Source organism: Megascapheus bottae, chromosome 17, assembly GCF_031878675.1.
Source record: "Megascapheus bottae isolate mThoBot1 chromosome 17, mThoBot2.hap1, whole genome shotgun sequence".
Classification (NCBI taxonomy): Eukaryota; Metazoa; Chordata; class Mammalia; order Rodentia; family Geomyidae; genus Megascapheus; species Megascapheus bottae.
In genome coordinates this window covers 3678924-3703607 of record NC_143525.1, presented here as the reverse complement: position 1 = coordinate 3703607, position 24684 = coordinate 3678924, and the positions used below count along the sequence as shown (strand labels likewise).

General features: G+C 48.2%; 1 protein-coding gene across 4 annotated transcripts in view; it reads left to right on the top strand.

The window, feature by feature from the left end:
• Pemt (phosphatidylethanolamine N-methyltransferase) overlaps window positions 1-24684 on the top strand; it is a 67861-nt gene that overhangs the window by 561 nt on the left and 42616 nt on the right. Inside the window, exons 1-2 of one of the 4 annotated variants that reach the window (XM_090351563.1) lie at window positions 4850-4963; window positions 12779-12886. In XM_090351563.1, coding sequence (XP_090207689.1) covers window positions 12794-12886 — 93 coding nt within the window. In that variant the 5' untranslated portion in view covers window positions 4850-4963; window positions 12779-12793. Of the gene's footprint in view, window positions 1-4849; window positions 4964-5573; window positions 5592-12778; window positions 12887-24684 lie in introns of those variants that run through there. The other 3 variants (XM_090351565.1, XM_090351564.1, XM_090351562.1) reach the window with 3 other exon arrangements.

The window sequence follows — 24684 nt, the reverse complement described above, 5'->3', positions numbered from 1 at the left end:
ATCACTTGGAGATGAATCTCAAAGACTTTCCTGCCAGGACTGGCCTTGTACTGAGACTTTCACATCTCAGCCTCCTAAATAGCTAGATTATAGATGTGAGCCACCAGTACCCGACTCCTTTTTCTTTCTTTCCTTTCGTTATCCCTTCTTTCCTTCTTTTTTCCTACTTTCTTCTGTTTCTTTTCCTTTCTTATGTTGGGGAATGGATCCCAGGGCCTTCTACATACTGGGCAAGCACAGTACCATGTTTCATATGGACTGAGTCAGTCCATATGAAACATGTTTTCCCATATAGAAAAGGCTCTGGCTTGGAAGCATAGGTGTTTGAGTTTGAGTGTGAGGAAGAAGAATGAAAAGGATAGTGTTCCACAGAGAACACTCCAGGACAGACCCACCATCACCACCAGTGGATTATTGGCCTGACTCTGGGTACTGGGAACTAGAACTTTCATAGTCCTGGAATCAGTGCGGGTGGTGAGTGGGTAAGGTTACCTAGGTATGTGGGGTGGGGAGGGCTTTTCTGCTTGGTATTGCAGTCTAGAGCCTGGCAACAGGGCAGCTGGAGGACATAGGTTAAGATGACCTTTGTTGGCTAACATTGTTTTTTCTACTGCTTTCCTATTGGTACAGTTAAAGTTCCTATTTCCAAGGGATTTCTCCTTCCTCTCTCCCTTCCTTCTTTCCTTCCTTTCTTTTCTTTCTTCAGTATTCAGTGTGTGTGGGACAGCTAATGGCATTGTCTCTTACCTTTTATTGCTCAAGGATGGCACCCTACCACTTAAGCCAACTTTCAGCTTTTCAGTGATTAATTGGAGATGAGTCCTTTCTTTCCAAACAGAAACAAAGAAGTGCTGAGCCCCTGTGGACTCCCACCTGTAATTCTAGCTACCCAGGATGCTGAGATCTGGGGATCACAGAGCCAGCCCGAGCAGGAAAATCTATGAGGCTTTTGGTTTTGCCAGTCCTGGGGTTTGAACTCAGGGCCTGGACACTGTCCTTGGGCTTTTCTCAAGGCTAGCACTCTACCACTTGAGCCACAGCACCACATCTGGCTTTTTCTGTATGTGGTACTGAGGAATCAAACCCAGGGTTTCATGCATGCTAGGGAAACATTCTACCATTAGGCCACTAGTGTGAGACTCGTATCTTCAATAAACTACCAAAAGTTAGAAGTAGACTTGTGACTTAAGTCCACTAACTTTGAGCAAAAAAAGGGGACAGTGCCAAGACTGGCACAAAGGGGGAGGAGGGAACCAAAACCTCAGCTACTTAGCAGGAAGCAATTGGGGGAATTGATCTGAATCAACTTGAACATAAGGTTTCCAGACTTGCTTGGATTCAGTGGCTTGCTCCTATAATCCTAGCTGATTTAGGAGGCTGGGATATGAGCATGGCAGTTTAAAACTAGCTAGGCAGGAAAGTTGGCAAGACTCTTATCTCCAGTTGATAACCAAAAAGCTGGAAGTAGAGTTGTAGCTTAAGTAGAAAAGTGGCAACCTTGAGCAAAGAAGATAAGAGAAAGTGCCCTTTGCTGTCCCACACTCTGAATACGGGTTTCAAATCCTGGCACACACACACACACACACACACACACACACACACACACACACACACACGAAGATTCCTATACTCTATCCCAACTGCTACAACACAGTGGCAGGTACCTGTCAACTCCAGTGACACAGGGGAGTACAAGTAGGATTACAAATCAGGCAGGCCTGATATAAAAAGAGACTCTACCTTATAAATAATCAACTGCAAAAGAGACTGGAGGTGTGGCTCAAATGGGCCCCCATCCTCCAAACAAAAACCTATAAGGAAGGAAACCTTATTTGTGCATTTATGTATGCAATATACATTGTATAAGGTACGGTAGAAAAGGTCATTTCTCTTTGGTGAATGGGCCATCTTCCTCTGCTGTGCATGCAGTGTCAGTCAGGCCCAGTGGTTGATGGCATGCTCACATTAACTATGCTCTGGGTTAGTTTTTCCTACTTACTTCCATTACTGAAGGAGAAGCACCAAAACCCCAAGTTAGATTTGTGGATTTATTTCACCTTTTTTTGTTTTGCTTAGTTTATGCCAATACTGGAGCTTGAAGTCAGGGCCTGCTGCTCTCATTTGGCTTTTTTACTCCAGTCTAACACTCTACCACTCGGGCCACAGCTCACTTCTGTGAGAGATCAGTCTGAGAGACAAGTCTTTCAGAGTTATCATCACCGGCTGGTTTTGAATCCTAATCGTCAGATCTCAGCCTTTCAGCTCATTAAATGTAAGCCATCAGTGCCTGGCTTTCACCATTTTGTTCTGTTTTAGATTTATTTTTTTTTTAGGAGATGGGCTGACTGTGTTGTCAAGGTTGGCTTTTAACTCTGGCTCAAGTGATTTCCTTCCTGAACCTTTCAAGAATGGGACTACAGGCCCTGCACCTGACTGGCTGGCCATACCTGTATTGGCTTCATGTTTCAGTCCTTAACGCTGAAACATACACATTCACGCTTGCCCATACTAGGGCTTGAATTCAGGGCTTTAAACTCTCTTGGCTGGCACTACCACTTGAGCCACACTTCCAGTCTTCAGTCTCAGCTTTTCACCTGAAAGGTGGAACACATCAGTGGGTTGTTGTTCAGAGTGGACATGGACCCAGCGTGGCTGGATGCCAGACACCGCGCCTGATACTTTCCTGGTTTCATCTTCTTTGATCTGAAGGCAACTTCAGCATAGGTGTTATTCCTGTCTCACATGTACCAGGTGAAGAGACTTGCCTGCTGAGGTGCCCTGTCCCCTCACCACACCACCCTGCCATATCCCATCTTTGCCAGGCTTGGCAGGTGGTTGATATGTGTTTGAAGGGAGGTCGCTGGGCTATTATACTAGACTGCCTCATGTGGCGTGTGGTTAGGTATGTGTGGGGAGTACCATCCACGCAGGGCCTTGGAAGATTCTTGCGGCTCCAGTGAAGAAGCTGTTCGTGGGGGAAGGTTAGTTTCCACCCATGTGCCCCATCCCAAATAATGTGTGGGCCCCTTGTGGGGAACCAGTTGCTGAGAGATCTCTTTTCACACCCTCTCCCCACCTCAGGGCACATTGTTGAATGATGAATGCAGGACTCAATATGTTTAGCTTCCTGAGATGAGAGTTATAGAGATTTGCCTGCCAACAAAACTGGCCATTTCTAGTTCTGATTTTATTTTTGGGAGTGCCTCACGCATGCTGGACATCTACCACTGTGCTGTACCACAGGCCTAAAATGTGTTTTTTCTTTTTTCTTTCTTTTTCAGTGGCTAATTGGCAATAAGAGTCTCAAGGACTGTCTTGCCTGGGCTGGCTTCAAATTTTGATTGTCAGATCTCAGCCCCCTGAATAGGATTATGGGTGTGAGCTACCTGTACCTGGATGGGTCATTTTTATTTTTTTGCCAGTCCTGGGGCTTGATCTCAGGGCCTGAGCACTGTGCTTGGACTTTCTCAAGGCTAGAGCTCTACCACTTGAGCCTCAGCACCACTTCCAGCTTTTTTTCCATGTATGTGGTACTGAGGAATCGAACCTGGGTCTTTGTGCACGCTGGGCAAGCATTCTACTGCTAGGCCAAACTCCCGGCCCCATTTTAAATTTTCTTGAAAAAATTGTTATTATAAAGATGATATACACAGGGTTATAATTACATAAGTAAGGTAAAGAGTACATTTCTTTTTGGACAATGTCAGAGCCCTTCCTCCAGCCAGATGGTCTTCCACTGTAGAATAAATGGGAAAGGGGCTTGCTTTAATATCAAGCATCATTCCCCACTCCAACTAGAGCACAGACCTAGATGAAGGGACCCCATGCAGTCATACTTCTATTCCCCCCCACTTTTTTTTTTTCAGTACTGGGGATTGAATTCAGGGCCTCATGTTCTTGCTTGGCTGGCACCCTACCACTTGATCCATACCTCCATTTGTGGCTTTTTTTTTTTTTTTTTTTTTTGCCAGTCCTGGGCTTGAGCTCAGGGCCTGAGCACTGTCCTTGGATTTTCTCAAGGCTAGAGCTCTACCACTTGAGCCTCAGCACCACTTCCGGCTTTTTTCTATGTATGTGGTACCAAGGAATCAAACCCGGGTCTTCATGCATGCTAGGCAAGCACTTTAACCACTATGCCAACCTCCCGGCCCCTGTTTTTGTTTTTTTGTTTTTTTTTTTTGTGGGTCATGGGGCTTGAACTCAGCCTAGGTGCTGTCCCTGAGCTCTTCAGCTCAAGGCTGTTGCCCTACCCTTGAGCCAAGCTCCTTTTCCCATTTTCTAAAGGTTAATTGGAGATAAGAGTCTCAGGTCCTTTCGTGCCCAGGCTGGCTTTGAACCTTGACCCTCAGATCTCAGCCTCCTGAGTAGCTAGGATTACAGGCATGAGCCACCGTGCCAGGCTCACTTGTGGCTTTTTTGGTGGTTAATTGGAAAGGAGAGTCTCACGGATTTGTCTGCCCAAGCTGGCTCAAACCTTGATCCTCATATCTCAGCTTCCTAAGCAGCTCAGATTACGTGCCACCAGCGCCCTGTGTCTCCTGTCACTTTCAGGCCCAGGGATATTCCCAGAGTTGCCTATTTGATGTCACATAGATCATCAGTATAGAGAGGCCTCTGCTGGTGGGGCCTGCCTGAGACCCTGTTCCTCTCCCTGGACAGCCCCACTCTATCCTGTCTGTCCTTTGATGTGTATTGTCCATCGAGCAGGATGATCAATGTGACTTGCATCCTACTATTTGTTTGGATGTCACAATGTGTCCTGCACCCTGGGTGCTGTTGACCCCCTGCAAATCATTCCCTAACCACAGGGCACGGCTCCAGAGTCTCCAGGCTCCCCAGCAAAGTGGACTGGCTATGCGCCTCCTCCTCAGCGCCCTTTGGGGTGTTTGTAGCTGAGCCCATTCCTCAGACCTGGTGACCTGAGCTACCCCTGGGATTCAGCTGACGATTTCTTTTGGCTCTGGTAGGTCACTCCTTTCCTGTCCTCTGCCTCTGGCAGCTCTGCAGCCCATGACCTTGGGGTGTCCTTTCTTAGATCTACTAAGTAGCAGGAACCTAGGATTCCAGCTGCTTGTGTGAAGTGGACCCCAAACTAACCTCTGGCTCACACTGGCTGAGAGTCCAAGCCTGGGTGACAAGCCTACTGTGGCAGGGTTTTTGTTTTGTGTTGTTGATTCCTGTACTGGGGCTTGAATTCAGGGTCTGGGTACTGTCTGTCCCTCTGCTTATTCACTCAAGGCTAGTGCAGGAGCTATATGAGCCACAGCCCTACCTCTGGCTTTTGGGGGATTAATTGGAGAGGTGTCTCATGGACTTTCCTGCCTGGGCTGGCTTCGAACTGCGATCCTCAGATTTCAACCTCCTGACTAGCTGGGTATCCAGGCTTGAGCCACCAGCACCTGCCTATGATTGGGGTTTTGGTTCATTTCTGCTTACCTACTTTCACAGGAGAGGTGCCCTTTAGAGCCAACTGTGGGAAGTGAGTGACAGTGGGCAAAAGTGCCATGTGTGTCTCTTGCAGGGAATGGGGATCCTCTGCTGCCTGAACCCCACTCTGAGCCATTAGACATTCTTTCTTGGTACTTCTCCAGGTAACATGACTCCTTAAGCTGACTCAGCCTCCCTATGGGCTCTTCCTGTCTGCCTGCCAGGTGGGAGCCAGGCTGACAGGGCACTGGGACCTGGCTGGAGGTAGAACAGGGGACCAAATTCCAGTTTGGATCAGTTTGGCTTTGATTGGGTGACTCAAGTGGGTATCAGCTGCTAATGGTTTTAGCCATGTTAATTTGATTATAGTCTCCGTGTGCCTCAGTTTCCCTCCTTCCTCTCAGCTCCTACAAAAGGTGAACCAATGTTGATTCTCTTCACCTTCCTGTTTTATGGTAGGGTTCCAGACACAGAAACTGGGGGCAGGGTTGGTTCACCTATTGACCACAAGATGAGGGTGTACCTTGTGAGGTTTCCTGCTGGGAGTTGGAGGGGTAGGGCTGGCTGATTGACCACCCCTCAAAGACCTTGGCTTCCCAATGCTCCTGATTGCCTCATCTGGCTTTTTTAGAGTAGTTGAGGAAATTGCAAGAAATAAGACTCATGATCACCACTGACTTTGGCTATCACTGGTGGTGCTCGAAGGCCAGGCTATCTTGTTGGGCTCTAACTCCCCGCTCCTCCAAGGAAAATCCTTTGCCCAGGGGCACTGAGTCTTTATGATCTCCCAAGGATTCATGGCTGTGGAGCAATTTTCTCCCCAGAGCCTGGGGGAAAGGGGAAGAGTTTCCACCGCAGAGGGGCCTGATAGCTCTCTTGTCCTGAAAGATGCTCGTGTTCCTCCCACTCCCCAGACTGTTACCTCTGAGTCTAAAGTCCTTTAAAAGGCCCCCCAGACCCCAGTCAGGGTCCTTGGGCCTTTCCTGCTGTCCGCCCCCCCCCCACTCCCTCCATGTCCTCCACTCTCTCCTCCTTTTCTCTTTGGCTTGGATAAGCGTGTTTGGTCCTGGGGCTCAGGGTCAGAGCCCAGTGCCCAGGATATAGATCTAGCCTTAGACTCTGAGGGCTGACCCAGGACAGCTTGGTTCACAGGGCCCACGTGGGCATTTGCCATGGGTGTCCACAAATCTATATGTGCCGGCCAGTACCAGCTGTATTCTCGGCTAGAGCTAGAGTAACCAGCCAGCAGCAGCATCCCAAAGACCCCTGAGAGCCTCTAGGTCCAGCTGCTTCCCCTTCTGTAATATGGTGGGGAGGGTTGGAGCCTCTGCTTCATTAGGGTGGGGCTGGGGTGAGAGCATAACTTACTTCTCTGGATCTGCACACTTGTGGGTCCTACCCTTGAGTGGGGGACATCTTAACACCTGGTGTCTCATAGAGAACTCACTTTTTTTTTTGGCTGTTCTTGGGGCTTGAACTCAGGGCCTGAGCATTTGTGCTCAAGGCCACAGCTGGAGCCACAGCTCCACTTCTGGCTTTTTTTTCCCCTTCTGGCTAATTGGAGATAAGAGCTTCATAGACTTTCCTGCCTGGACTGGCTTTGAACCTCAATTCTGACATCTTATTCTGAGTAGCTAGGATTACAGACATGAGCTACCAAGGCTGGGTGCGAATGAACTTCTGAAGGGTATCTGTTAATAAAATCTTACCTGTCGAGGGTTCACTGGCTCTGCTGTGGGAATGGCTTTTCTTTTCTATCTCGGGGGACTCAGTGCTGGGCCCTAGAATTTTCAACATGTACTGAGCCACACTCCAGCCTAAGGGTTTTTGTTTTTATTTTTTATTTTGTGCCAGCAGTGGGGCTAAACCTCAAGGCCTCATACTCTGTTTAGCCTTTTTTCCTCAAGACTAGTGCCCTGTCACTTTGAGCCATGCCTCCTCTTCTAGCTTTTGGATAGTTAATTCGTTTTGAACCTCAACCCTCAGATCTCGGCCTCCTAAGTAGCTAGGATTACAGGTATGACCTACTGACCCCTGAATCTGAATTGTTTTAAAAGTTGGCTAAGAGCTGCTCTGTGTGGTGTTTTTTTGTTGTTGTTTTGTTTTGTCCTGGGGCTTGAACTCTCGGCTTGAGCACTGTCCTTGGGCTTTCTCAAGGCTAGAGATCTACCACTTGAGCCACAGCACCACTTTAGGCTTTTTTTCTATGTATGTGGTACTGAGGAATCAAACCCAGGTCTTCATGCATCCTAGGCAAGCACTCTACCATTAAGCCAAACTTCCAGCCCCTCCGAGCTTCTTTTGCTCAAGGCTGATGCTCTACCACTTGAACCACAGTGCCACTTCTGGCTTTCTCTGTTTATGTGGTACTGAGGAATCGAACCTAGGGATTCATGCATGTAAGGCAGGCATTCTACCACATACTAAGCCACATTCCCAGTCCAAGAGCTGCTCTGTTGAGAGAGTGAGTCCAGGTGTTCTGGAGCTTCCTGGCTACATATAACGCATAAACCCAGTTGTCCTTTTCTGGGAGCACAAGGAGAAGACATGGATTTGGAGATGGTGGGGGTGGGGGTGGGCAGTGGGGTTAAAGGCTAAGCCAGGCCCTCAGGACTATAGTCCTAGCTCTTTCATGTCTCTTCCAATATACCTGCCACCCAGCTGCCCTCCTAGGGACAGACAGGTCCCGCCCAGGGACTCCAGGTTGCTGTGTGAAGTCCTTCCCCAACTTGCAATCAAGCCATTCACCCCTGCCAATGTTGGTACCTCCCCCTGCCCCGCCCCTGCCCCAATCCAAGGACCATAGAAATGAATATGTATAAAGCCCAGCATCTGGCTGGCTCCAAGTCTCACAAGAGGCCATGCCCGTGTGTCCAGAGGGAGCTGTTTGTGATGGCTGGTGTCCAGCTGCTTAGCTACTTGCAGAATCCCCACAGGGGTTGCTTAGGCAGTTTCTTGTCTCCTTTTCAAGGCAGGCTGGAGGAGGACACAGGGAAGCTGAGCTGAGAGTCCCTTAGAGATGACTGCTAGCCCTAAAGTTAAACTGATGATGAAATGATAGCCACGTTTCACTTAGCTAATATTTACTTTTTGGGCCAGTCCAGGGAGGGGGGCACTGGATGCACAAAGATCAGGAAAGAAAGAGTCCCTGGCTTGAGGAACTATTATAAGATAGGAATAGCAACACCAACACCAACAATATGGGTTTGAGGCATGGGTCAGCTGATAAAACGCTAGCCAGTGAGTAAAAGCATCAGGTACTGAGTTCAAGTTCATCTCAGACCAAAATAAAATAAAACTGGGCAAGTGAGTAAAGTTCCAGTTGGATTTTGAGGGATGAATAGAGGTTCTCTAATGGGACACAAAATGGCAGAAGGCATTTCATGCATGCATACGAAGCTTTGTGAGCCTTGAGAAGCAGGTGAGACACTGGCTGGGTGTGATGGTCCACCTGGTGTGAGCCCACCTGCCAGTGCTGGCTGAGGTGAATGAGTCCTGTGTACACAAGGAGGCCTAGATGAAGGGAGCCAGGTAAAGCTCCTAGGACCTCTCCATAAGTCCATGACAGGAAGTCGCAAGACAGGAGGCCATTGCGGCCTTTGCTATGCCAGAAGGAGCCCTGGTTCTGTAGGAGGTGGGACTGGAGAGAACAAGGCCAGGTTTTAGCTGAGGGATGAGATGGAAATGAGTTGGGGTGAGGGAGAACTCCCGGTTGGCCCAGGGAGTGCTGTCCCTGGGAGATAGGAAACTCACCTCAGTGTGCTCAGGAAGTGGCAGGCAAAGCCTGGCCTTCTATGCCAGGCTAGCTAGCTTCTCTCTGTAGCACTGCCCCTCCCCTTCCCCATCCCAAACTCCAGGGGGTCAAGGCCTGTCAATGCACAGGGAGCTTCACAAATGTTATTTATAGATATAAATATCTATGTATTTATATATATATCATGATACAAATACATAGAATATACATTTACAAAAACTTAATTCAGTATAAATTGTTTTACTTGATTAGTTATTCACCTCTTACTGTACCTGATATATAGGCAATTGCTGTAGGCCTTTGTGCACAGGAAAAGCCATAATATATACAGGGTTCAATGTACTCTGCAGTTTTAGGTACCCATGAAGGGTTTGGGATGGTTCCCTGTGGATGATTGTAGTTGAACATTTAGCATCTGCTTAGCGCCACCCTTGGGCCTGTAGCAAAATGAAGGTGTGTGAAATGGGATGAGGCTGGGTATGATGGCACACACACACGCATCATACCAGCTGCTAAGCAGGAGGAAAGAGGCTCAAGATTTGAGGCTGGCTTGGAAAACAACAATAACAAAACACCCCTTCCCTATCTAAAAACAAAACAAAACAAAAACAACAACAAAAAAAACCCATTTAAATGTGACACCCTGTGTTCCAATCCCCAGAGCAGGCTGGCTGGGTGGGAAGGACCCAGTAGGAAACAGCTTTGTATTGGTACCCTTCAAGCCTAGTAACTTTCCAAATCATTTCCTGTGTCACACTTGGCTATTCTGTCTAGATGGCAGGCTGAGATCCTCCAGGAGTTCACTCAGTAAAGCAAGAATTGGGGTGGAGTTTGCTTTTCACCCTCCAAGAGGTAGGAAGGTGGTAGGGGATTACTTCCCCTCTCCTCCCCCCTATAAAAAGGTGAGGCAAAACACTTTTTGAAAGAATTTACTATATTCTGACATGAAACGGAACAAAATATACCACCCAAGCTGATATTATGGAAAAGCTCACCCTTGATGGCCTTGACCCCTGTCTTAGAATTTAGATGATATTTGATTACATGTGGAGAGACAACATGGTATTTTTAGTGCTTGGGACCACTGGACTCCTTGAAAGTAAGGGAAAGTTTAGAGAAGAATGTGAGGAGTCAGTAAAGCCCAAAATGTCAGCAGTGCCCTTCTGAACTCAGGGCCTTGGGCTGTCTCTCAGCTTCTACCACTGAGCCACAGCTCCACATCCAGATTTTTATTGGGTAATTGATCATAAGTCACACAGACTTTGCTTCCTGGGTTAGCTTTGAACCTTGATCCTGGGATCTGAACCTCCTGATAGAGTCCCTACAAGCATGAGCCATCAGCACTCAGCAGCAATGCTCTTTGTTATAAAAAGGAAGCAACTGTTGACAGTGGCTTACAGTCCCCTCTTCTGGAGCAGAGGGTCTCAGCCAGGTAGGTTGTTCCCAGGGGACATTTAGAAATGTCTGGAGACAGTTTTTGATGCTACTCTGGGGAGTTGCTACTATCACCCAGTGCCTGGAACTGTGCGTGCGTGCGTGTGTGCGTGTGTGTACATGTACTTCCAGTTATGCTAGAATGCATAGCCTAGGCTAAAATGGGTCCATATAGCCCTGAATGTTAACTGCTTGATGTCGCATGACTTGTGGCTCTAGCCTGTTTTTTTGTTTTTGTCATGGGCCTTGGACTCAGGGGCTGGGCATTGTCTCTGAGCTCTTTTGCTCAAGACTACCACTTTGACCCCCAGCCTCACTTTCAGTTTTCGAGTGGCTAATTGGAGAAAAGAATCTCATGGGACTTTTCTGTTCCAGTTGGCTGGATCTCAGCCTTCTGAGTATCTAGGACCAGTGTGAGCCACCAGTGCCCAGCAAAAAGATTCCTGCTTTTTTTTTGTGTATGGGGGGTGGAGGGGAAGAGGGGATTGAACTCAGGCACTGACCCTGAGCTCTTTTTCTCAAGGCTAGTGCTCTACCACTTGGAGCCACAGCTCTACTTAGCCTTTTTTTTTTTTTACCAAAATAATGTTATTGTCCCAAAAATAATCTCAACAGAAAATTTATTTCTAGCTGATTAGCAAAGCTGGCTCCTGTAGACCAGGCATAAGGAGGAAACTTTGTTTCTTAGCAACAGAAGTGTAACATGTGGGCTACAATAATGACAGTGAATGAAAAGAAATCAGCACTCTATGAAAAATTAGCAGAAGAGAAAGTCATTATCCTTTTCCTTAGTTTTAGACGATTTTGTACATAAATACAGAATAGAGGGGAATGCAGTATTTTTGCTAAAAGTAAAAGTGCTGAGGAAAGCAATTTTTTTCTAGAAGAAAGTGATTTGCTTTTTTTCATTTTTTATTAAAGAATTTATTAACATTGATTTTTTACATCATATTTCAAATGTTACGTTTAACAAACAAGTATTCAAGAAGGGAATCTCTATATACAATCACTGGCACATAGATTTTAGAACATAATTAAAATTAAGCTGAGGGTTTGTATGTCATTGATACATACTAATATATGTAATAAAACATTATATCTATAGAATGTATAGCCCATCATAGATTTTTTTTTTGCCAGTCCTGGGCTTGAGCTCAGGGCCTGAGCACTGTCCTTGGACTTTTTCAAGGCTAGAGCTCTACCACTTGAGCCTCAGCACCATTCCGGCTTTTTTGTATATATGTGGTACAGAGGAATTGAACCCGGGTCTTTGTGCATGCTAGGCAAGCACTCTACCACTAGGCCAAACTCCCGGTCCCCCAGCATAGATTTTTATGTCTATGTAGTTATGTTTATATCTCCAAGACCATGTCCATAACCTTGGGTACCCAAATATTGAGTCATCGCTGTTGTAGTGTTTGGATCTAATATCCAAACAGGAGACCATGCGCCTCATTTAGCCTGTTTTTAACTTCTGTGGCTTTCGCTTTTTGATATGGGATACAATTGGGTTCTCCATTCTTCCAGACCTATTTTTTTTCCCAATGAATAGGGGACCCATGCATACTCCACAAGCTAGTACCACTGGGCCACACCCCCAGACCCTCCTTCTGAGTCGTCTAATTATTACTGGCCCTTCAGGCGACGGCTAGCAGGAACACTTCTGCACATCTCCTTGCGGCGGTGTCATAGTACAGGTGAAGCGACACATCTGGGCTGCTCGACCCTGCCCGCCGCCCTGCAACAGTCCTGATGGCGTGTGGTTGAGTATGGGTGAGCATGTTTGCTTTCAACGTTCCCTTGCCAGGCTGACAGTTCTGAGACACCCCCTCATCCTGGAGGACCCCAGTCACATCCAGCTTTGCCATCCCTTCCCTTCCAGAGGTCCAGGCATCCATCTTCAGAGTCACTGACCTTGTCAGAGCCACGCATACCTCTGTGGCTACTGGTCTCCTGTCCTTCCCACTAGGGTATGACACAGCTGATCAGTTTTCAGCTTTTTTTTTTTTTTAATCTTTCCTTTTATGAGACTTGGATGTTCCTGAGTCTCCTGGCATGTTCCCAGAAGGCAAATTGATCTTTGAGCTCTGGGGGCTCCCCTAGTCCTGGCAGTTGGGGCCGTGCTGGATGGGTCTCCTGCTGACTCCGCTCTGTACCCCGCAGGCAGACCTCTGCGTTATGACCGGGCTGTTGGGCTACGTAGACCCCTTCGATCCCAGCCTTGTGGCCGCTGTGCTGACCATTGCTTTCAACCCACTCTTCTGGAATGTGGTAGGTATACCCGGTGCCATCAGCCGGTGAGCTTGGCGTGCTCGATGGAGGCTTGCTGCTGCCAGCCTGACCAGTGGCTGGCTGGCTGGCTGGCTCTGCTCTTTCCTCCCACTTGTTGCCATTCTTGTCCCTCCTTCCCGCCTGTGGTGGGCACCCGGTGGAGGCACGCTGAGAGAAGTCCCTTGCTTTAAGGGGTCTCAGCAACATCTAGGCACCAGTAGTTGGCCCTGGGCTGATAACAGGGTGATCCAGGGTGGCCCTAGTTGCACCACAAGAGCCCAGGCTGTTGTGTGCTGATAGAGTTTCCATACCAGGAGCCTTCTAGTTCTGAAAGCCGCTTGCCTGGGCTGTCAGGAATCTCTTTCCTCTGTTGTTTTCTTGTGAGCCCCCCAACCCCGTCCTGGGAATGTTCCATAAGAGGCTCCCTGCACAGAAGCTTACATACACTCAGCAGACTGGCCTATGATGGCAGAAACAAATGACAGACTGAAATCTGCAGGCCGTAGTGCTCAGCTCATTTATGGACACAGGGGACATATGGAGGTCCCAGAACAGAGCTCTGCATTGGTCCTGGAGCTGCCAGGGCAGTAGATTCTAGCCTTGAGAGGAAGAGACCAGAGGAACTGACCTTTGATTCCTGCAGGGACCGTTGTGGTGGTGTTGTTGTTGTTGTTGTTCTTCTTCTTCTCCTCCTCCTCCTCCTCTTCTTCCTCCTCCCCCCCTCCTCTTCCTCCTCCTCTTCCTTTTTCCTTCCTTCTCTTTCTTCCTCTTCCCCTTGTTCCCTTCTTCTCCCGCTCCTCTTCCTCTTCCTTCTCTCCTTCTACCAGTCCTGGAGTCTTGAACTCAGTCCTGGACACTATCCCTGAGCTTTTGTGCTCAAGGCTAGCACACTACCCTACTCGAGTTTACAGTTCCACTTCCAGCTTTTTAGGTGCTTAACTGGAGATAAGAATCTCATAGACTTTCTAGTCCAGGCTGGCTTTGAACAGAAATCTTCAGATCTCAGCCTCCTGAGCAGCTAGTACTACAGATGTGAGCCACTGGCATCCAGCTTTAGAGTGCCCTTTCTATGGGGCCTGCTGTCCACTGATTATAGGAGAAGCTAAGGATTCTTCCCATTTTCCCCATTGCCAGCTGTGCAATGTGCTCTTAGTTAGGGTTGCTTTCCAGCCTCCTTCTTAGTCCAGTCAAGCTGGGGGTCCAGTCAGAGTCCAACCCTGGCTCAGCCAGGGTTTGGGCTCGCTGAAGCAGAGCCTCGGACATCCTGTGATCACCCTGGAGGCTACTGTGCAGCATGCTGCTCCTGGCTGGGTTTTTTTTTCCTCCTTTCTTTTTAATTAAATGAGAGCTCTTAGTCCCAGGGTAGAACATGGCATAGTTTTCATCTGGTTTATGACTTGGGTCTTTGCTCCATGTGCGGGTAAGCACAGTGGATGGGGGAGGAACTGCTCATCTTAAAGCAGTAGCTGAATTCTGGATGTGCTGTCCCCATGCCCTCAACACACCGGAACTATCTGTTCAAGGCAGAAGGGCGGGGGTCTTGAGGTGGGCTCCAGGCCAGAGTATAAGGGAACAGGCAGTGATCTCTCCTTGTGGAGGCTTGGTCTCTATGTGTGAGGCCAGGGTTTTGTCAGCACTGGCCCTGACCCACTGACATAGCCTCCTCAGCAAGTATGGACATCCGAAGTGCTTAGTACTGTCAGCCTGGCCCTGTCTGTCCCTGTACTATCCCACTTCTGCTGCGTGTACTGTCATCTGCACCCCTAAGGGGAAAGATACGGATTTCAACCTAATGGCCATGAAAACCATGGGAGGATACATTTCTGTTAGTTTTAAGTTCACGGTCACTTGTCTCAACAGCCAGTGCAAAGCAGCTCAGGGTACTGAGAAGGCCACTGGTCCAGGGTGGTATGTGTACTGCTTCTTGTCCTTGGGCCTCTCCAGCTGCTGCGCTCATAGCTGGATGGATCCTGTCCCTTGGATACCTGACTTGACTAGCACAGCAGGTCCAGGGAATGCTTTCCTCCTTGCATAGTTCCTTTGGTCATTTCTGGATGGCTCTTCCTATCATGTGTTTTGTATTTTTTTTGCCAGTCCTGGGGCTTGAACTCAGGGTCTGAGCACTGTCCTTGGACTTTCTCAAGGCTAGAGCCCTACTACTTAAGCCATAACACCATTTCCGGCTTTTTCTATGGTACTGAGGAATCGAACCCAGGTCTTCATGCATGCTAGGCAAGCACTCTTACCGCTAGGCCAAACTCCCAGCCTGTTTTGCACTTTTTAAAAAGAAAATCTATTTTATTTTATTTTTCTCTCTTAAAAATCCTTAATAGTTATAGAAAGGGATTTCATTTCAGAGTACAATGCATCTCGATCTGTGCCACCCCTTCCATCATGCACACTTCATTTTGAAGCTGCATCTTAGCCCTCAGGGATATCCCAAACAGCCCCATAGAAAGATGAGGAGCAGGATCTGTGTTTGCCATTAGTGGTTGGGTTTTTTTTTGTCACATGTTTTTGATTTGCCTCACTTTAGAAAAAAAAAATTATCCACTGGAGCAGTTTATAGTCATAGTAAGGGAAGGAACAAGCTCTTCCAAGTCATTTCAGAATGAGAAGAGCAAATAGCATTGTGATTTGGGGTCTGCTGTCCAGAGGGAGCTGCAGAGCACCAACTGGGGGCGGAAGTAGGAAGGCTTGTTGTGGTGGGGGATGAGAAACTTCACTATGAGCAAGAAAGAAGCCATTTCTGTGAAAACCCTTACAGAACAGTTAGGAAATTTTACTGATTGTTGGTACTGGCCAGAATGACCATATGTCTGCATTGTGCAGTGGATATTCATGAAATATTTCGATGAATCTCCACAGCAAAATGTTGTCATTATTTCCATTGGAAACTGGGACTTGAAGAGTATATTGGTCCATTTTATTGTTGTTGTTGTTGCTCTGTACCAGAAGCTGGGTACTTTATTAACAAAGGGGTTTTATTTGGCTTATTTGGTAGCCAGAGGGTCCAAATAGCATGGTGTCCTGGAAAGGGTCCCTTCTAGCTACAGAAAAATGGGCTGGGGAGGCTGGGTACCTGTGGCTCGTGCCTGTAATCCTAGCTAGCTACTCAGGAGGCTGAGATCCAAGGATCACAATTCCAAGCTAGCCCAGGCAGGAAAAGTCGGTGAGACTTTTTTTTCCAATTAGCCAGCAAAAGCCAAAAGTGAAGCTGGACACTCGTGGCTCAAGCTTATAATTCTCAGGAGGTTGGGATCTGAGGATTGTGGTTTGAAGCCAACCTGGGCAGGAAAGTCCATGAGATTTGTATTTCCATTTAACCACCAAAAAGCTAAAAGTAGAATTGTGGCTTAAATGGTAAAGAGGTACCCTTGAGCAAACAAAAACAAAACAAAAACAAAACAAAATACTCGGCACCCAGGCCCTGAGTTTGAGCTTCAGGACTTCTCCCCACCCCTGACCAAAAAAAAAAAAAAGCCAGAAGTGGAATTGTGGCTCGAGGGTTAGAGTGCCAGCCTTGAGCAAAAAAGCTAAGGGACAGTAAGTACCCAGGCACCAATATAAGCATTTAAAAAAAAAAAAGAGTGGCCAGGAGTTTGGTCTACTGGTCTACATGCTTGCCTAGCATGCACAAAGACACAGATTCAATTCCTTGGTACCACATACATAGGAAAAAGCCAGAAGTGGAGCTGAGGCTCAAGTGGTAGAGCTCTAGCCTTGAGAAAGTCCAAGGACAGTGCTCAGGCCCTGAGCTCAAGCCCAGGACTGGCAAAAAAAAAAAAAAAAAAAAAAAAGAGTGTGATGGAGAAACAGAAAATGAAATGGCCACATGGAGAAGGGGACAAGTACAGGGTGCTATGAGAATTAACTCAGTCCAGGAGAGCAGTATTAGTCCCTGCCCAGAGCAGTACCCCATGACCTACCACCTCATACAAAGCCCCGCTCCGAGGTCCCATCACCTCAAGATACGACCACATAAAGGAACCATGCCTCCACATCTTCGGAGATGGGGGAGGGGGCACACTTAAGTCATGTGCAAACCAGAGCCAAGAGGTTCATTCATGTATTCTTTAAATATTTATTGAGGCCTTAGTGTGTGGCAGGCCTTGTGCTGATGAAGAAGATGCTGGGTGGTCTCCGAGCTGGGCAGGATCCCTGGTCTCCTATTCCAGAGCCTCCTCATGCCTATCTAGGCTATAGTTGGCAAAGTGCTTTAGCACCTTTAGGCCAGGTGGTGCTCACGGTGGGTACCAGAGTTTATACAGTTGGGATAGCTCCTCCCCTTGTTTCTACCTCCCTCTCCACCTGGGCTCTTTGTTCATCCAGAGAGGGGGAGTTTTTTTTACTGTAGCCTGCTGTCCTTGGTGTCGGCCTCCCTGTGTTCCTTCGAAGCCCTCCTGGCTCTCTTCTGCCCCATGTGCTTTTCTTCCTCTGCCCGACACCCACATAGTTGGCAGATACCCAGGCCTGCTGTGTTCCAGGCGTTGTGCTGTATGCGCACATTCTCTGGGAACACACATCTGTGTGCAATGAGAATTGTGATAAGGGCAGGAGAAGGTCAGATGCTACGTAGGGGCCATAGAGGGGCTTTGCCCTTTGTTGTCTGGATTTCTGTCTTTGACCCAGAATCTTGGTCCAGGCCCTGTAGCCCTGCCAAGAGTCTTCTGGCTCCTAAAAACACACTGGCCAAGGCTTCCCCAATGTGTTGTCCTTTCCTGTCTCCAGGAAACAAGTCCTGAACAAGCCTATCCCCTGGGCTCTACCTTCACAGACTTTACCTGTCAATAGATGGTCAGTTCCTGGCATCAGAGGCTGCACCCATAGCCAGGCCTGTGCCACAGCACATAGCCTGTCCTGGCTATACTTCTGACTTCCAGGCAAATGATTGTCATGACAGCATCTATTCCAGCCTGGAATAGCCCTTCAGGGAGCCCTATGGCTCCTTCAAACTCTACCATCCTGGGTCCTAGCCCCTCCCAGGGGAATGTCTTTCTCTTCTTCTCCTGAAGACCTATGCCACCAAGACCTGCTGTGGACCAAGTCAGGATTACCTCCCCTCTTCCCTGGGGAGGCTTTTCTGAATCAGTTGGCTGACATTTGGGGAAACCTTGTGCATTGTCAGGTACTCAGTGATATTCCTGGGTCTGAAAACCAGACATGCCTGGGCACAGTGGGGCACAGTGTCCAGGTGGCCTGAGTGGTCATCATGGGTCTTGTGCGTCCCATAACATGCAGTGCCACTGCTTCCCCATCACTGTCCCTTTAGAGTGTCCCACAGTGTCTGCCTTTCCATCATGTCTCCAACTGTGCTCTGAGAAGCAAGGTGCTTCTGAGACGGTCCAGCACCAATCTGCCTCAATTCCTGGTACCCAGCACCACCCCTGGCATAGACAGTAGCCCAGAGGCTTCATGAATGTGTAACAGTGTCGGCAGCTTTCTCTGCATCAGTCAGTGAACAAGGTCTAGTCCCATAGGCACAGTCCCATCCCAGCTTTGAGAAATGAAGGAGGTTAAAGGCATATGAGGCTCAGGAAAGGTCTACACCAGGCCCAGCTACAGTGATGCCCACCAGAGACCAGAGAGGCCTGCTCCATACAGCCCAGCTCCCAGCTCCCAGAGGAAAACTTTGGAAGCCAGTGTCTGGGATCCAAGTAATGGAAATGAGCCCTTGTGTATTGTGGGGTCTTTGCCATCATCTTAGTGACTAGGACCCATGTCTGTAGACATATACCGTGTTTTGATGCCATGGCGAATAAGGATGGATTTCTGAACAGGTGGTCCTAGATATAATTTACCTTTCCATACTAGAGGCCTTGGGGTGGGGTGGGGGGAAGGGGTGAAAGGCATCCATTAAGAAATTCTGTTGGAATCAGGCACTGGTAGCTCATACCTGTAACCCAAGATACTCAAGGGGCTGAGTTCTGAGGACCCTGGTTTGATGTCAGTCAAGGAAGACAAGTCCTTGAGACTCCTATCTCCATTTAACCAGTAAGCTGCCGTGGAGGGAGCTTCAAGGATGACCGGGCAGTAGGTGGCGCTGTGGGCAAAGGCCAACTTACTTTCCAGATTCCCAGGAGGAAGTAATGGAGAAACTGAGGACAAGGATGAGGAGGTGAGTGATAAGGGAGAGGTAAGATCAGGGAAGAAGAGGTGACAGCAGAGGAGATAGAAGAAGAGCACAGGGTCAAGTCCATACCCCAGGAGCCAGATTTCTAAGCCAGATGGAAGACAAAGTCAGAATATGTGAGAGGAGCAGGAAGACCTTGGATGCTGGCCTGCCATCCAGATTATGTGCTCGAGACTGCGGGTGTGTATGTGTTGTGTGTTGTGTGTGTGTGGATATGGCTGTGTGTGTCTCATTCCTGTAGCTGGGAAATTCAGAACTAAGTTTTCTGGATCCTTGCTCCCCTCTGGCTTAGAAACCTGCTCCCAAGGCATGGCCAGAGACTCAATGGGCTCTGAGCCAATGCTTGGGGCCAGAAGACACCCTTCCCTGCCAGGCACATCTTGGATTGAGTGGGTGCTGAACTGGGCTGGCTGGCATAGCCTGTGTCAGTTAAAGACTTTTTCTCTAAGTGAAGCCAGCTGGCTCACTAGGCCTGACTGAGATGTTGGCTCTGAGAGCCCAGTGTTTACCAGCCAGTTGTCCTTTCTGACCAGAGTTCCCTGAGGCACCATGGTGCCCTCCCCCACCCCCGCCTACCACTCTCTAGCTCTGCTGTGCTCAAAGCTGGATTCACTCAGAACTAATGGCAGGTCTAGCCTCAGATCATGGCCAGAAAGAGTCACTTCTGACCAACAGAGACTCAGGCTACTCCTCTTGGCACTTGATATTGGCTCAAGTACAAAAATGTCCCAGGGCAAATGAGCCAGAGCCAGACAGCAAAAGTGTTTTTAGCTAGAAACAGCCTTGCCTGCCACCCCCGACCCTGCCCACCTGGGATTGAACCTTGCTGAGTGCCGGCTGTCTGCACCAGGGCTAACTTTAGCATCCTTGTGCCCCAATAATGTAGGGGTAAAGTATGATGACAACGCATCTCAAATTGGGTCACCACACAGCTTTTTTGCCAGGATGGCTCATAGTGACATAGTCAAGGACAAAAGGAAGGGAGGGAAGAGAGCTCTCTCCTCCCCCCAAAGCTAGGCAAACCTTAGGGAGCTGGTGTTAGTGTGCCTTCTCCTGCCTCCAGGTCCCTGGTGGTCTAAACCTGCAACATCTTGGAGAAGTGCATGCTAGGTAGAACAGGTTCAAGTTCAAGTACGTCTTCCCTTCTGATTATCTTCGGTTCTTGCTGGCATAGGTAGCCACTCCCTACCAGAGTATGCATGGAGTCTGGGGAACTGGGAGTTGCTTCGTTGTGTATAGATGAGCTCTTGGGGTCCTTCCTGGGCCTAGGGAGCCCGGGAGAGGAACTAGGTGTGTCAGGGAAGTTTTTGTTTTGTTTTGTTTTTCTGTGCCTGTCCTAGGGTTTGAACCCCGGGCCTGGCCACTATCCCTGAACATTTGTGCTCCAGGCTAGCACACTACCACTTTGAGCCACAGTTCTACTTCTGGCTTTTTGGTAGTTAATTGGAAAGAAGAATCTCACAGACGGGCCGGGAGTTTGGCCTAGTGGTTAAAGTGCTTGCCTAGCATGCATGAAGACCCGGGTTCGATTCCTTGGTACCATATACATAGAAAAAAGCCGGAAGTGGTGCTGAGGCTCAAGTGGTAGAGCTCTAGCCTTGAGAAAGTCCAAGGACAGTGCTCAGGCCCTGAGCTCAAGCCCAGGACTGGCAAAAAAAAAAAAAAAAAAAGAATCTCACAGACTTTCCAGCCCTGGCTGCCTTTGAACCATGATTCTCAGATCTCAGCTTTCTGAATAGCTAGTTTTGTAGGTGTGAGCCACAGGCACTTGTAGGGATGTGTTTATTTGTTTAATCCTCTGTATTCCCAGAAGATCTGATCCTCCTACCTTCCTTCCCTCCATCATTCTCTCTCTATTTTCCTCTTCTCCCTCTTTCCTTTTCCTCTCTTATCTTTTTTTTTTTTTTTTTGGTGGTGGTAGAGCTTGAACTCTGGGCCTGGACACTGTCCCTGAGCTCCTTAGCTCAAGGTTACTGCCCTACCCCTTGAGCCACAACACACTTCCAGTTTTCTGTTGGATAATTGGAGATAAGAGTCTCACCAACTTTTATGCTGGGACTGGCTTTGAACCATGATCCTCAGATCTCAGCCTCCTGAGTAGCTAGGATTACAGGCATGAGCCACCAGCACCTGGCCTCCTCTCTTTCCTTATTGAATATAAGGTCTGATGTATGCTAAGTAAGGTCTGCAATTGAACTACACCCCTGCCTTTGACCTTCTGTAGATCCTGATCACCTTCAGTTTAGGTGTGGTGGCTTGAGAAGTATATTCATGACCCAGGCCTGCATCTCCTATGATATCTCCCAGAACTCTAGCTACCTGATTGATTCCCATTCTGCATGTGTCTCCAAGTCTTTGCAGATTCTGTTCTCTTTTCCTAGAAGGGCTTCTACTGTCCTATCTGGGAACTGCTTGCTCCTCCTGGGCTCAAGTTTCCCTGAGCCCAGGTCTATGGCTGAGCCCCTGCACTGCCTTGCCCTGCTTCTGTTCACTTCCTTCCAATCTGAGAGCTCCTGGAAGCTACAGGAGAGATCTGAACCACTCATAGATGTCCAGAGCGGGGCCCAGTTTCAGAAGGGAGGGATGGAATAAAGGTATCTGTTTCCTGGAGGAGGAGCCTAACATGGCTCCAGGGAGTGGAGGACCTGGGCCTGGTCAGGTGCTGCTGTGCTGGGAGCCCACATTTCTGCCTTTCTGGGGAGCTCTTCTATATGGAAAGGGAGATGTTAACAGCAGAGATAACCACCAGAGTCTTGACGGAGCCTGGCCTACTGTGTTCTTTCTTTCATCCTAGTTTTGGTTTTATTGAAGTCAGCACATAATAACTGTACATATTTATGGAGTAGAGGATGATAATTTGATACAATGTGTTCTGTTCATCAGAGTAATGAATGATCCCATCTCCCTAAATACTCATCATTGCTTTGTGTTGGGAGTCTTCCAACTCCTCCCTTCTAGCTCCTTAGAAAATGTACAATGAGCTGTTGTGCATGACAGTTACTTCCATGTGTTGTAGTCTACTAGAAATGAGCACTTCTCCCTGTGTGTTTTTGTTTTGTTTGTTTGTCAGTGTTGGGGCTTGAAATCATGATCTTGGTGCTATCCCTGGCTCTTTTGCTTAAGGCTAGCATTCTACCACTTTGAGACACAGTGCTACTTCTGGTTTTCTGTTTGTTAATTGGAGATAAGAGTCTCATTGACTTTCCTGCCTGGGCTGTCTTTGAACTTCCGTTTTCAGATCTCAGCCTCCTGAATGTCTAATGCCCAACTCCTAACTGTGTTTTGGTAACTGTTCTTTCTCCTCTCCCTTCTTTCTCTCCCCCTGCTCTTCTCTATCTACAGTCACCTCTATTTTTAGGACAGAAACTCTTGGTTTTCACAGGTGAGTGCCTTTCTGTGCCTGGCTTATTTCACCAGTTCTAACCATTTTCCCACAAGTAATAGGATTTCACTCATTTTTTTATGGCTGAATAATACCTTATAGTTTATATACTACATTATCTTTATCCAATTGAGCTACTCCCTGTCTTAGCTGTTGTGAATAGTACAGGGGTCTCTTTGATCCACTGATTTCATTTCCTCTGGCTATGTACACAATAGTGCAATTGCTGAACTACATGGTAGATCTAGCTTTAATTTTTAGTTTCTTGAGGAACTTGCACTGTCTGCCATGGCAGTACTAGTTTATATTCTGAACCTGGATCTCCTTTGGGAGCCAATTTTGATTTTACAGGAGAATTTCCACAGCCTAGGGCTCCATCAGGGAGGGGATTTAAAAAGAAAAAATAGGCTTATGTTAGTCATAGGGAATGATTTCATCTTACATCTCCATAAAGTTAACACTGTATCCCAATCAGTTTTACCCCCTGCCAAGCTGTCCTGGTTATGATATGTCCAGGGCAGTCATCGAGGCCACCTGCCTCCTCTTCCCCCAAAGGCTTCCTTCCCGTAAAAGGGTAAGATGTTGGGATGTGGTACATCTCTTCTGGGAAAGGTGATGAGGAGAGGTTGCTGTGTGTAGCCGTGTACAGCTGTATTTGCTGTCTGTTGCTGATCAGGTAGGTGAGGCTGCCTGGGAAGCTGGATGCCAGTGAGTGGCCTTTCTTGTTCCCTGTCATCATCCCCTGTGCCTTTGAAAGTGGGATGGGGGATCCTGTGGTAAAAGGGAAAAGCTGCCACATGGCCATGGACAGAAGACAGTGGCTTCCCCGGTGCTCTGGGCTGAATGGCTGCTATCCTGATGGTCACAATTGTCTCATTGTTAGGATTCTCTGCTAGCTATGTTTTCATTATGATCAGAGCCAGTTCTACTTGGCCACCTCCAGAAGGGGTCCACCCCAAGTTCTACAGAAATGGCCACTGTGGATCAGAGCAGTTCTTCCACTCACCTGGCCCACACAGCTGTGAGTGCAGAGCTGGGCCTGATAGCCAGGCTCCTGCTTGCTGAGCTTCTCCCTTCCCCCCTACACTCCCCCACGAATGCATGCTTGTGCACAAATGCACACCTGCATTACCTGGGGAATGAATATCTCATGTTGCCCCAAGTGGGCCTGGATGCCAGGCCTTGCTGGCAGGAAACGAGTGTGAGCACCGGCTGCCAATTTCCCTGTCCCACTCCACTGAAACCTGATGTCTGCACGTGCCCCATAATAGCTTTCCAACAGTCTAACTTCTGGGCCAGTATGCACTTGCCTGTGTCAATATTTTGCCCACACTTGAGACTTCCTGTGGGAAGTGGCTCATGTGGGCTGGCCATGTGAGGCAGCCATATGGAAAGGATTCTCTATGTCCTTCAGCCTTCTGAGTCCTTCCTGGCCATCCGCAGGAGCTTGATGCAGTTGCAGGTCCTCTTTCCATCCCTCCCTTGGCCTTTGGGTCCGCACAGGCCTGTGTTGATGATGGACCTGTGAACAGAGGGCCCCAGGCAGGATTCCCGGCCTGTGGGTTTGGGAACAGCAGGCAGCAGTTCCCTGCTTCCTCCCCATGTTTCCCACTTCTGTCCCCAAGTGGGAGGCTGGGGTGAGGTCTGTGTCTGGAGCCAGCTCGGCAGCGTCTATACCAGTCTGTTGCCTCTTCTCATGCCAGCCTAGTTGTCTGGCTTCTGTTGTGGATCTGTCCTGTGTGGTTCTTCTGAGCAGCCTGCCTAGGTCTCTGCAGAGGGTACTTAGGCCTAACAGCAGGCTGACCACCCAGCCCAAGACCTGGCGTTATGCATTTCACTCCCGTCCTCTGCTGGGCTTAGTTAGCTAGGCTCCTCATGCCAAGGCTATGATGAAGGTCTGCCATGAAATGTTTCCTTAGCTAAGCACCTGTATAATGTTTCTTGTGTAAATGTTTCTTTAGCTGAGCCTTCATGCCTGTAATCCTAAGTACTCAGGAAGCTAAGATCTGAGGATTGTGGTTCAAAGACATCCAGGGCAGCAGAATTCCTGAGACTCTTATCTCCAGTTAATCAGCAGAATGCCAGAAGAGGATCTATGGCTTAAGTGGTAGAATGCCAGCCTTGAGAAAAAAAAAAAAGACAAAACTAAGAGACAGCACCCAGGCCCTGAGTTCAAGCCCAAGTACTGGCGCCGAAAAAAAGGAAGAAGAAAGGAAGAAAGGAAGGCAAAGAAATGCTTTTTAAACAGCAGCCAGGGCAGTGCCAGGCACAAGGGTGAGTGTT